This window comes from Athene noctua, chromosome 3 (genome assembly GCF_965140245.1).
Source record: "Athene noctua chromosome 3, bAthNoc1.hap1.1, whole genome shotgun sequence".
Lineage (NCBI taxonomy): Eukaryota > Metazoa > Chordata > Aves > Strigiformes > Strigidae > Athene > Athene noctua.
Window position 1 is genome coordinate 71,731,524 of NC_134039.1, and position 14,216 is coordinate 71,745,739.

At 37.3% G+C, this 14,216-nt stretch overlaps 1 protein-coding gene across 8 annotated transcripts in view; it reads right to left on the reverse strand.

Annotated features, from left to right (window-relative positions):
• KIF21A (kinesin family member 21A) overlaps positions 1-14,216 on the reverse strand; it is a 94,240-nt gene that overhangs the window by 54,692 nt on the left and 25,332 nt on the right. For all 8 annotated transcript variants that reach the window (XM_074903280.1, XM_074903283.1, XM_074903279.1 and 5 more), the window contains exons 2-5: positions 8,853-9,075; positions 7,357-7,539; positions 3,681-3,830; positions 2,841-2,975 (exon numbers count right to left, since the gene is read on the reverse strand). In XM_074903280.1, the coding sequence (XP_074759381.1) occupies positions 2,841-2,975; positions 3,681-3,830; positions 7,357-7,539; positions 8,853-9,075 (691 nt within the window). The remainder of the gene's footprint in view (positions 1-2,840; positions 2,976-3,680; positions 3,831-7,356; positions 7,540-8,852; positions 9,076-14,216) is intronic.

The following is a 14,216-nucleotide window of genomic DNA, read 5'->3' on the forward strand; positions in this document are numbered from 1 at the left end:
ATACAAGTCTTCAGCAAGGTGCGCAACAAAATTTGTACCTCTCCTGGAATAGAAGTCTTAAATCCACTGTCAAAGGAAACTGATTTTAAAAAGCCACCCTGATTGTATTATTACCTCCCCCCAAAACAATTACCAGACCCACTTAGTTCATAAATCTGCCAAATAACTGAAAGATATTTTTGTTTTATAACTCTCTCATCCCTGTCACCAGCTTCCCTGTGGCATGATTCTTCAACTTTTTTTTAGAAATGTTTTTAAGCCAGTTTTCCTAGCAGCCAGTATTCCACCAGCACTTCTGACCTGACCAGAAAATAAGGACAGCAGACAGAACAAGGAAGAAAGAGGAGGTTCCTTTCTCCCCTCTCTCACATATACTGTAATGACTGGCATCTGACACACGTCTCTGTCAGCACAGGGAGCCTGCCCAGAAACGCACAGCACTATGGGCAGGTACCCCAGCCTCAGCCTCTTCCCACTTCACATCCCAAAGCACAAAAGCAAAACTGTCCTTTTTCCATTAGATAATACCAAGGGTTTTTTTCTGTCAATTAGTGTAGATGTACCATATTACTGTGGAGTTTTGTTTTAAGTAACTTCGTAGAAGTTTAAGTAGTTAGACTGGTCAGGAAAGCAATACTGGATTAGAAAAATCTTTATATCACTCAGTTCTTGACCTCCCTGGTAAGACATCAATCATAGGGCAGTTTCTACATACTTGTGGCAGCACATAACAGGCATATATTGAGTGTATACTGGATTTACAACATTCACACAGCCCAATCTACAGGCCTTAGTAGGAATTTCTGTCACAGTAAGCATACATTGTTCTGGTTTTTCTTTAAAACAAATCTCATTCTGTGGCAATGATCTCTGACCTTGGTCAGCTAGCTCACAGCTCCCTTCACTACTGCAAGGGATAATGCATGTCTCTGCAGACCAAACTGTTCTCATGACAGTTAAACATCTCACACTTATGTGATCTCCTTTTGTAGCAGTTTCAGAAGAGAAAAATAATTTTGCCACTTCCACAAGACAGAAATCATTATTTATTGATCAATTAAGCTCATTCATTTTGACATTTACACTGCTGTGGACCACACTCTTTCCCAGCCCTCAAAGTAACGATTAATGGATCCTTTCACTCTCACTTATTTAGTAACTCAAATGTACATGCAGAAACTTCCAAGCAGCATGGATGTTGTGAACACAGCGTGAGGAGAAGCATGTCTGTGCACTTCAGCCCTGGCTGCCTGCCCATACCGGGCACCAGCAACCGCTTTGCAGAGGGGACACAGCCAATGCTGTCATCAGAGAAGGAGAAACTGCGTTGCCCTAGTAACAAAGGTCTCCCAAAACTGTTGTCCACAGAAACTCGAGCTGCATCTCTCCTGGCCATCCAATAATAACTTGTATTAATTTATATTCCAGGAGCGTTCAGAGGCCAACATCAGGTCTAACCTCTAGTCTCCTAAACACTACAGGGAAAGAAGAAGATGCCTTCTTCACAGATTAAAGATCTAGCAATGCCCAGCTCCACACAGTCAAATTATCTTGCTCCTATCTCCCAAAAAAAAGGAGAAACAAAACACAGATTGACATAAGGCAGAAGGCAGCCACCTATTCCTCTAACACAGGTCTGTGTTAAAAAACAGGCAGAACCAGGCAATAGTCTTGTGGGTGGCTCAGGTAGTGAGGAAGGCTGCAAGTGCACCAGCATAGGTGCATTGCTGTGCCAACAGCCTGCAGGAAAGGAGACTCCCAGATGAGTTCTCACTCCCCAGCTACATGGGCAGTTTTCAACAAAACCTCCAAGCAAACAATGTCACCACACAGTGACCAAGGTGCCCTGTCTGGGCTTAAAGTGTGATCCCAGTCCCTCCTGAGTGAGAAGGGAGACAGCTGCCTGCACCACCAGATCCACAGTTTCAGCATGGAAAGTAAGAAGTGTTTTTAACAGGCATATAAAGCAGGTCTACACAGCACAAAGGACCAGGGACCAACCTTTATTTTGCCTGCAAATTATTATTTGTAATGTTAATTAAAAAAAAAAGGCAAAGAGCATTCCCCTCTCCCAAAAAGCACTACAAATCCAATTCACTGTTCCACATACTTAAAAATGTGATATCTATGTGTAAAATGCTAGCCAGATACTTAGGAGTTCACCAAAATATTTTAAAATGTCAATGGCTTTAGAATAATCAAATTAAGTCCCCCTGAAGCCACTACAGTTTTCAATAATATGTATTTATTCTGAACTCTCCCCTTTACAAGATATACCAACAGCAACTAACAACTAAACAGTCACATGAAAAATCTTCTACAGAAAAGCTCCATGCACATTCATAGTTTAAATTTCAGGTTAAGTGCACAGACTTACACATATGAGCCCCAAATATATATCTATTCAAAAGACATACACTAAGCCTCAGAATCAAATGCTTTTCTACTTGCTCCTTGTTGGATATTAACACTTGATCTAGAATATCCAAGCATTTTCAGTTAGCTGACTGCAGGCTTAAACCCAGTACCTACTAAGACACTTAAAAACACTCTTCCAATTAAAGGCAAATTACATTTTAACTATCTTTTGTATGTCGCAACAAAATACTGAAGAAAGTGCTAGAAAAGAATGGGCAAGTTCATGTAAGAGACTGAGTTTATGGTTGCCTCTGGCTAGAGGATGGTTACACATGCACAAATTAAATCTAATTATTATAATGCTTAGCAAAATCATTGACTAGCATCTTTAGTGCAATTCAAATAGTATGACTGCCAAAACAACATTCACATTTTGAAAAATGGTTACTAAAGTGAAGTTTAATAACAGCAGAGATACGTACAGTGTTAAATGCAGGACACACTCTGGTTTGACATAAGTGTATAGTAAAGATAGCATGTGACCGTGAGCTCTGAACATTCATCTGAGTGCTGGCAGTGGTTCGAGACAAAGCCCCCAGCTTCAAGCACTGCATCATCTAGAAAACAGACAAGTAATACATTGTAATCTTTGCAGTTTAAATAAAAAGTGTTCCTATAATGCTTATCAGTTTATTGATACATAAGCTTTTTCTCTTTCCTATTATTTCAGTTCCAATATGCCAAAAAGCACAAAGATTCTTAAATAAACAAATTAAAATGTATTTCTGTGGTTTCTGGAAGAAAACACTTAAATCTTTGTAAATCTTCCTCTTTTTACCATCCCCTGGTAGTAACATAGTAATCTTCTATTTACCTGTGGCAAAAATGTACCATATTTCTACTTTCTGTACAAAAAACCCCTACAATATGGTAACATTTGCATTCAGATTTGCAATGCACAGGAATGACAGTTTACCTCACATCAGTCACCATGCAAAGCTTTCCTGTCACAGGAAAAATAACATATATAAGATCAGATTTACACACATGCAAAAATTGCTAGTAATATTTCTATTGGTAGAGAAAAAAGTCTGTTTCTAGCATTAAGCAAAAGTGGTATGCACTTAAAAAATCACTCATCAGATTTAAGGCTACAGAAACTAAAAGGAAATTAAAATTTCAGCTAAATTTTACACTGAAATTGTCCAAGATGCAGATGTTACCAAGCATAACCTCTATTTTTAACTGCTTATCAAAACATACAGACAACATTTTTAGAATCTACTTGATATGCTACAGAGTAATTTATTTTCAATTATCACCTCCGATTCTCCATTCACAGTTCGGGTTGTAACACCCACTGTATAAATTCCTCCCGCTGAATCTTCATGTATTTTAATATTTGATTTTTTATTCTTTGCATCAATATCACGTGTGGTATCAAAGAGATCAAGAATTTCTTCATTGTAAAGCTGAGGAGATAAAAAAAAGACAAAAACCATATTACTTTATGAAGGAATTCCTCCAAAGACTATCAAATCTGTGTGGCACAGAGAAAGTTTTAAAAAATCAAAATGCCAAGGCTTTCAAAACAGGATGCTGTGAAACATTCAAATTTAAAAGGACAGTAGGATCACAGACAGAGCAGCTGCAAATTAAGTCACCTGCACATCTTACAATTATGCCACCAAAAGCAGCAGAAACTTCTTCTACATTGTCAGATCTGGGAGAAAATTGTTGGGTAGGACCAGGGAAGAGGAGGCACTCGATGCAGCAGAACAACAGCAGCAGTGGTTTCTGTAGCAGGCACCTGCTGTCTTCAGGTTTGACCTTGGGCTTTTCTTTTGTTTTTTTGATTCAGTTGGCTGCACCCTCCTCCAAACACTTCAAACTTCTTCCACATACTCTCCTTGCCATCACCCCTTTTCTCATCTCCTCTCTCACACTTTAATAATTCTATGTCTTTAATCTAGATAAACTGTTCCTGCCCTGGAAGGAATTTAACATAGAATACGTTTTGTGCAAGCTGCTTACTGAAGACACCACACAGCAGGCCAAAAATACTATGGCATGGTCTCTTGAGCATGGCTTTTGTACTTTCCTCCTACAGTACCTACACTTTGCTGTCCCAGATTTAGTCACAACTTTCAGGCACCATCGTATGAGTAACAGAAACTATTACATGTTTCAGGCTGCTTAGTGTCTACTGCCTGTTTCACCAGGTCTTCTGAAGTTAAGTATATGTACATTTAGTGGTCTTTCAGTACCATTAAGCACATCAGACTTTTAGGTCAGGAAATTATATCAGAACCAGGAAAGACATATAGAATTACTATGCAGTTATCGTGTTAAGAGGAGATGGATTAAAATTTCATAAGAATGTGCTGAGTCTTAGGAAAGGTGTTCAGATCCAGTTGAAAACATCAGGGCAAGCATCAAAAAAACCCCACCAGAAAAAGCAGAGTCCCACTGGGACTCATGACTCAGGTGTCTGGTAATGTACCCTGGAACAGTTCCAGGGTCTTTAATTTTGTTATACCAGTGGTTCTCACCTGTGGTCCACAGACCCCTGGGGGGCTGCAATGTTGTCACAGGGGGTCCACAAAGGCTTAAAGCAGAGGTGGGAAATGTCCAGCCCAGAAACATTTGGTCTGCCCCACAGTAAGCAGGAATCATTGCAATAAAGATATTATAATGAGAGTGAGTACATTAACAGATTAACTTATTTCCCTTTCTCTCCAAATTTGAAGACCCTTCATGAGAAAATTGCAATTAATATTTGATACAGTATAGTGCTTTAAATCTTTAATTAAGTCTTGGTGGTCCATGGCCACAAAAGGTAATTAAAGGGGGTCTGTGGTGAAGGAAAGTCTGAGAACCCCTGGGCTATACCAATTCACTTCCTCAGAGTTTAGGCCACACTGATTAAATTCCTGATCAAAGTCCCTAGGTAAGAGCCAACAAACCACTACAACAGATCTGTATTCACCCAATGTACTTTTTCATATGTTGAAAGCAAGAAACTTTCTCTTCTCACAAGTGAAAAATCTATCCCTGAGAAGAGGCTTAGCATTTGCAAAGATGATGCTTTTAATTCTTTACATATTAAAAAGTAATTATATGTAATTATTAGGCATAAATATTCTAAGTAGGAGCCTTTTCACTAATGTTTTACCTTTTTAAGTGCACACAAACTGGTGCCACAATTTAAAGAGGATCCTGATAATACACCTACAATTGCATTAGACTCATATGCCTATCTTTTGGAAAAGTTAATAGGAAAGCAAGAAGTTGAGAGGCAGACTGCAGCAACATGAAGAAAAGCAAGAAAGTAGCAAACAGAAGTCACTATTCCAAATAGTTATCCAGCTGTCAGACTTCAAAGTTATTCCAAAATAAAACCTTGCTTCAACTTGTTCAATGACTCAATTACTGTTTATATAATCCAGCTCTAATGGTAGATAAGACAGGAAGAAGAGGATACTTTGATACAAAAGTAGTGTAAAATACGTAGCTAATCAGAAAAAGCTCTTTCTGGGAAAGCTACGATTTAGCCTTAGTACAATAAAAAAAAGTCTACCAAAAAAGTGATATTTTTTGTGAAAAGTGCTAAGAGAGAAACTATTATATACATCATTTAACTGTTCTCTGAATTAGATAAACAAGACATGTTTTAGTATGTACATTTCATCTGAAATATGCTGTAATTCTGCATACTATTATCACTGTAACATTCAATTACTGCTCTGTATTTTGGGACTCTCAGTCACATGTTATGTTGTGTCAAAAGACACAAGGAATTCACAAACTACACTGCTTACTACTCCTTACACTACAACTGTTGCAGCTGGCTAAGCAGAAATGAAGTTGCAGTTCCCCAAGGTTCAAACAGGGAGAACAGAATAGTACAGCTTTCCCACAGCCCATGCTCACACCTGGACTCTCTCTAGGCAGACATTAACCAGCACAACAAAAAAGTTCTGCTTAAGGTTAGCAGTGACAAACCTATACTAGTGCAAGGCTAACACCAGCTTGTTAATCTTTAAAACAATTATAGGAACATATGACTAAAGGACCTAGCTTACTTCAGCAGTCATAAAACCAACAGCTTTTCTCTTGGATACTATGAAATTGGGGGATTTCCCCCAAAAGTAAAGTTGCAAATACTGAACTAGAGTAATACACATTTACATCTGTTCTTCCTTAAATAAGTCGTCTTCTCTGTATGCTTAAAGTACCAGATTTTGCAGCTTGGTAGTGAATGTAAATATGTTATACCCAAATCAATCCATTTTAAAAATAGTTCCATGGGCAGGAGACACAGCATAAAAAACTGCAAGGCTTAAACCAACAGCTGCTGCAGGTCGGAAAGATCACAGATGTTATGGCCTCTCTTACCAGTAGCTGTGCCTACCAGAAAACACAAAGGGAACAGTTTTTCCACAGCACAGGTTTTCTGAGTCTAATGAAAGAGGGAACAGTGACACAGGAACTCAACTGTAAACTTCTGGGGATCACAGAAATAAGTATTTTTATGCTAGATTTCTTCTTTGGTGAAAGGAACATAACAAGTCTCCTGACCAGATTTTGAAAGCTAAAGACAAAAGCAGGCAAAGCGTAGTCACTATTCAAAGGTACAAAGTACAACTGATTTTTTTTTTCCCATCATTTCTTGCTTTAAGGTTTTGTAAAGAACTACAGACAGGCAAGAGCAACAGAGCCCACAAAATGTGTGCTGCAGAAAGGGATAAACAATTACTAATATAACTATTTCTACACTTCAAAATAGAACTGTAACTACTAAAATAATTGGAATCAGATAAAAAGGCTCTTTTTCATTGAGGAGCTGAAGCAAACTCCATAAAATTTCCTTTTGAAATCTCAAAGGTTAATTCAAAGCATCTTGCAGGAAAAGAATGTAAAAGTAGCAACTAAACAAAATGTTTAATTGGCTTTCCAAAAAAAATACATGAAGTTACACACACAGATCATATTTACCTCTAAGAACTGTGCATTCACTTTAAAATCTGGAGGTGGAACTCCTTGTTTAATAGCAGCTTGTTTTTTTTCTTCAATACATCTGAAAAGATGCTTAACAGCACGCGATATAATGCCTTGTTCCTCTTCTGTTATGTTGACATCAAATCCAGTGCCCATGGTGTATGTTTTGCCAGCACCTGTCTAAATTGAAAAAGGAATCATCACTAGAACACATTAATAGTATCAACTCAGAGAAATGCAGTTTGTGAATACTAGTGCTAGATAGTGACTACAAAGTCAGTCTGTCATCTTTACAGTATTAACATGCACAACAACAGGTCATTTTGAAAAGTAGATAAACAGTAGAAGTTGGACAAACTCTACTATTTATCCACAGATTAAATACAAGAAGGCAGGGACCAAGTCAATCTTTCATAACCTTTCCCCAAGCAGCTTACATCAGCCTTGAGCTATCATCTCTGAGGTCAAAAGAATAGTTAATGTTTTCAACTGAGACTGAATTAAAGCATATATTTTGGAGGTAGAAGCAGCATTTGCAATTCTTCACTGAAGTAGATCAAATGACTCAATTACAATGTTTGAGTATCTCAGGTAGAATTGTTCTCAATTTACAGACAGCACTGGAGCTGTACTTTCACTAGGAAAGTAACTTAATTAAATGTGAAGTCTATAGAAGACAAGGTAGTGTTGTGTTTTCACTTAATTAGTGGGTCAAGTCTAAGACAAATATAGCTTCACACACCTGAACTTTATCTACTAAACTGGATTTGCAGATTGCTTTGTTTCACTAGGACTAGACTTCACCTAGCTAACTTAAAACATGACACTTAACAGCGGTTAAATTCAGCATCCAAGACCAAGTTTTATGCAATCAATTCCTAAAGAAATATTCAGAAGGCAATAACACATTCTCTATATTATACTCAATGTTATTTCAGCTTTAAGTAGTGAAATGTGTGCCCAGTGTACTGAGAGGGTATGTTCTCTATGAAGAGTTCTTCAACTTTGGGCAAAATGTATAGATCAGATTCCACAAACAAACAATGTGGCCTGAAGTTACCTAGGATCTATTTTTTAAAAGTGCCTCTTTCCAAAAGCATCTGAAAATGGAGAGGGATGGATAATTGCTCAGAAAAGAATCTCAGTACAACCTATTGCTATAGATCAACTAATTAAGTCACCAATTTGTATTGCTGCATTGGGGTGAATTCAGGACTTATACGGACTCATGTTATTTTCAGCATTACTGTTAATTCAGACCTACTGCCTATATATATATATATATATATGTATGTGTGTGTTGCAATTGCCATTCTGCACAGAATCTATACAAACTCCTAAATAGTCTCCTACAGGATACCTCATTTAAAATAAAATCAGAATGCTAAAAAACAGGTTCATGCACTGTGATATTTAAGAGAAAGATCAGTTACAAGAAGCTATGAATACTTTACTCCAAAATAAATATTTTAAAATAAAATTGTAAAGCTTACTTGACCATAAGCAAAGACAGTGGCATTATAGCCTTCAAAGCAACCTTCTATCAGTTTTTCTATACACTGTATATAGATCTCTTCTTGCTGTGAGTCAATGTTAAAGACGTAATCAAAAGTGAAGGCCTTATCTTTTCCCAAGAACACTTGAGGTTCACCAGGTGTGACAGATGTACAAATATGGCATCCTTCAATCTTCTCTTTGGCTAGCTGTGGTCTAATTCTGTTTTGGAAAAGACAAAAAGACATATTAGAAGTTATCATCATCAGAAAGAGGTGCATATGAACAATGTAAATAAGAGACCTGAAAATAATTCCTTACAGACTGAAAAATGAGAACTTTTCATTAAGCCAGAAGCATCTGAGCCACAGTACTGACTGTATCAGAACCCCACTCATACAAATGCTCATGCAAATATTATTTTCTTCCCTGAAGGTTCACCTACCAACTTCAAGTTAATGACCTGCCTAGAACTCTGAATGTTTCTGTATGCTATATGAATTACTAAAGAGTAACCTGAATGATCCACTTCAGACTTTGAAATCAAGTTTTCCAGTTTTAGACTTCTTCATGCTTTCATTGTAAAAATTGATATTTTTTTTTAAATAGCAACAGAAATATGAAAAAAATGCAGGACAGTAAGTACTAATTTGGGAGCAAGGACCTCCAAAGCCTACATATCTAAAATTAAAGCCTTCTTGCTGTGAGAGCGGAAAGGCTCACATTTCTTCTTTCTCTCACAGGAAAGGAGCTTTCAGAGAAGTGTTCTGGCTGTGATAAATTTTTGGTTTCAGTGAAGCAGCATACCTTTGGAGGAAAGAAAAAGAACCACATCTAACAAGTTCTCAAGGTAAGAGTGTATCATTCTTCATTATTTCCCCATTAAGACAAATTGTAGCTTTTATTTTAGTTTGTTCAGTTTTATTCTACAAGGTAGTTTGTCAGATACCATCTCTGATTTCTTATAGTCTATCATTTCATTAATTCCTTTGCATTCTTAGTATTCATGAAATCTTGTCAAAATTGTATTCATGTACCGGTTCCGTGACTAAAGAAGACTGGAGAAGTTTGTGATTCAATTAGTTTAACAATTAACTATCAGGAAAAAAAACTCTGGCCAACATAAGGTATTATTCTAGCTGTAATTAATAATTTGTTTACAAAATTTCTTTTTTAAAAAAAATGTTTCCAAGTTCTCAAAACAGCACCAAATTAAAAAAAAATAAACAACAAAACACATGTGCAGTTTAAAAGATAGGGGACAAATAAGGTTGTATACAAGGGTGATAAAACATCAGCAGTACAGCTACATACAAAAAAATCATGAAATATTTTATATAGATTCTCCATTTATATTCAATCTTCAAGTGCATGTATTTCCTTTAGTGTGGATACTTTCAGTTACACAATGTCAAAGTTGAAGATCTGTATACAGAGAGTATACTTTAAAAGTACATATTTGTTTCATATTCTGTATTTTAAGGGTCATGTCTACATTAGTGTTTGGTTTGCAGTAGCTGTGCTGTCTTGAAGACAATTCCCCCAACATCGTCACTTACCACATGTTGGTTTGGATCACAGAGCAGTTTCAGTGCGCACAAATTACACCCCTTTCAGGGAAAATTAAGCCAAAACGCTTGACTTCAAACACATGAAACTGGTTCCAAAATCTAATGAAAACATAAGGGCCCAAAGCTACCTACTGATCTACTGCAACTGTGCCAATGCTTGCTGATGGAGAGAGCGCTTATCTCCACCTCAAGTGAACTGCTGCAAACTCAAGTTATATCAGCACACATATACTTTAGTTCAAGTTAGAAATATCCTGTAAAAAAAAAAACAAAAAACAAAAAACAAAAACACACTCACAGAGAGCGTGATGTATCTTCTTTCTATTGCAGACTACAAATTTTTCACCTGGAGATGTGCATCACCCTCAGTATTTTTCACAATTTTTATTTTAAAGATTTCATTATATCCCACTGTGTGACCCTAGAGAATAACTATGATTTATTTGTAATGTTTTCTGCACATTAATTCCTTTATGGAAAGTTCATTAATGATCAGACGGTACCTCCCTTGTCAGCATACCCTCTAGTGTGCAGTGGAAATTAAGCAAACCTTTGAAAAATATCATTAAAGGAAAGATTTTATGATGTGTAAAACAGGCATAAATATTCTACAAATAGAATTTGCATTTAAGGACATGGAATGTTGTAATATAGGTCACAGATTTTCTCTTTAATAACATAATCATTATTTTAAAATTTCTTCCTTTAAATGAAATAAGAATACTATAAATAATTCAGGATTTACATAGCTCCCTCAACAACTAATTTAATCCACTAGCATCTGTGTTCACTAAACACAAAACCTGACAAATATGTACAGAAGCTCATAATAGTTACTTCTAAACTAAAGAACATTTTGCAATAAAATAGCTTTTATTTCTAAGTAGAGGAAAGCCTTCAGAGAGAAATTAAGCATACGCCTTTCCTAAAAGCATTCTACACAACCAGAAAGCTGAGCAAATAAAACATTGTAGCATGCTGCCTATAACACTTGATATTTAGAAAATGTCAACTCGGTAAGTTCTTTTACTGCCTTATTTTAATGACGTGAAGTCAGTCATAGAGCAAGCTTCTTTTTCAGACTAAGCACTCTCATTCTTTCACTAATCCAGTGAAGACAGCACAAAGGCAATCAATTGTTCTTACAAGCACAAACTCTGAGGGTTTCTAAAGCTCCAGAGGTACTTCTCACATTGTTTTCTAGTACAAGAAAGATCTTTTCTAAAAATCAAGATGGAAAACACATTTTCAAAAAGCAAGTAACCTTGTATGTGTCCCAAAAACCTGGCTTCCCCCCAGTTCTGAAAGGCTTTTAGCACTAACTTGCAGAATTAAGGTTGACCAAAAAAAGCTTTTCTTCATATATTTTCATTCTACCTTTTTTTTAAAAAAAAAAAAAAAAAGTTCAAAATTAGTTCTCTGCACTGAAGAACTGATGTAATTATGACAGGTGCCGAATAATCATCTTCTTCCTACTACTAAATAAAGGCTCACAGTGACCACAAAGAGGAACAGCATACCTAAAGTATCAATGGTTTGCGTGATAATTATTACAGTGATGACAGGACTGCAAAGTGAGCAGTTTCGATGTCAGCCTGTGGAGACTTCCCATGAGAATCCTCCCAACTAGCTCCTTGCCTTGCAGCTGGGCAACACCTCCAAGTGCCCTGCTGCTATAAAACCCAGCACAATAGCAAGCTGCAAGCACATTACGTGTGACCATAATCTGGCCACAGCAAGACACCATTCCAGAGACCAGATGAGCTGACGAAAATCTGTGTCACTACTAGCATCTTGTTACCAGCTCAATCACTTATCCTGGGCTGTAATACAACATCCAGAGACGCAGCAGAGATGGTGTCCTTCCTCCCTGACTTACCACTAAATCTGAAGGCAGTGTTAAGAGGAGAAGTAGTGTTTCACCAGCATATAGGCAACACAAGGGGAAAACAAAACAAGACTCACCACATCAGGAAAGCTTCATCCCAAAGACAGACTCCCTTCTCGTTTTATAATTGCTCTTATGCAATATCCCACTGTCATGGAGTTTGGGAGTTAGCAACCAGAGAGAACACAGCTGTGTGAGGTTTGAAAGACATCTGCCCCAAAAAAGATGTGCAGACAAGAGATCCTCATCACCCAATTTGAGGTCTAAATCCTCTGAAATCTGTATAGCTCTCTCGATAAGTTTAGCACCAAGCTAATGCAATGACCTTAATGAGCAAGCAACAAATGTCTCATCTTCAACCTGATTTCTGGCCACTTATTAACTAACAGTGCGAGTGGATTACCTGAACCTTATGGCTCAGAGTCTTAGTATTTGCACTGAATGTGTGGTCCAGCAAGTAATAGTCCTCATGCAAGTCAGATTCTGTTCCAGCACTGACTATACGAACATTTCCTCCTCTTCCACCCCACACATCAATTGGGAAAGTGATTTTTTCCTTCTGCTTGCATCCAAACTTTTCCCACTCATGTCTTACTGTGGTCACTTCTGTCAGCAAAGCTGGCAGCGCCCATGCTTTACAACGTGAAAGAGTTCATTTTGCTCATCTCTCCTTGCCCAGTTCCCAGCGTTTGCAGTCTGCTGCTGGGATTTTTCTCTAGGACAAGTTTGACTTCACTCATTTTGTCTAAGTGGCCCCATGTCACCTGTTTCTCAGGTTACTCTTAATTGTATACAATCAGGTGGTTTCTGCCTATTTCCAATCACATCTCCTTAGATGTGGCAAATTCACAATGTTTTGACTTGCATCCTTCCCTCTCCTCCTCTCCAAAGCATGAACACTCCCAACTTTTGTTTACACATACTTTGCAGAGCCTCCAGGCCACACACAGGAAACTTAATCCCCTAAAACTATTCTGCCTCAGCACACTGGGACAAACTGTCTAATTATGGAGAGCTAAAATAGCCAGTGGTGGCACAGTAATGCACTGTATTGTACTGGAACTAATCTCTCAGTAGATTAGATGCACAGTGTCTCGACTAAAAATACTGTCAGCTAGAACAGGCTCAAATAATACAGTTCAGGGACTACAGCAATCAGGTCATTACCCTGTGTTACGTAAGACATCAGACTTCCCAGAACTGATTCCCATTTAAACTAGGTAATATCATAATATGAAGAGCATCCTATCTTGGTTTATTTCTAGGGATGGAAAATTGTCCCAGTGATTTAAATATATAAAAGGATATAGATAGATATACGTCATACACATCTACTTTCAGGTAATGAACAGTTTTATCTCTGTGCCTATTCATTTAAGAACCTCCTTAATATCTAAGTTTTCCCCAGCAATCTCCACACATCTACGATCAAGCCATCCTTTAATCTCATTTCATGTAATAAGCAAAACGAGATCAGTGATTTTTTTGTTTTGTGTCTCCATGTGAAGTATTGCAACTATTACTCTAATAAAAGGTAATTATCACAACATTTACCATATACCTTCTCAGCACCTGTACAGAATAGCAATAAACAAACAAGAACTTCTAAGAGTGACCTCTAAAGGGCAAAGCATCAAATTATTCTTGTTTTACATAAAGAAAAGAGGGAGAAAAAAAAAAAAAATCACAGATTAATCTTTCAGATAGCAACATCTAGCCAGAAGCTGTGTGTTGGAAAGAAAAGATGACAGTGAAGTCCCAGGTAAAGTTCTTTTTCATTAAAACTCTCCTCTGGGGAAAGGACTCCTTTCACCTTGCTCAGAAAAGCATAAATTCAAACACCACTCAAACCACGTGCAGTGCTGAGCAGGAAACAAGTTAACCTGTAAATCCAAGACTCCAAT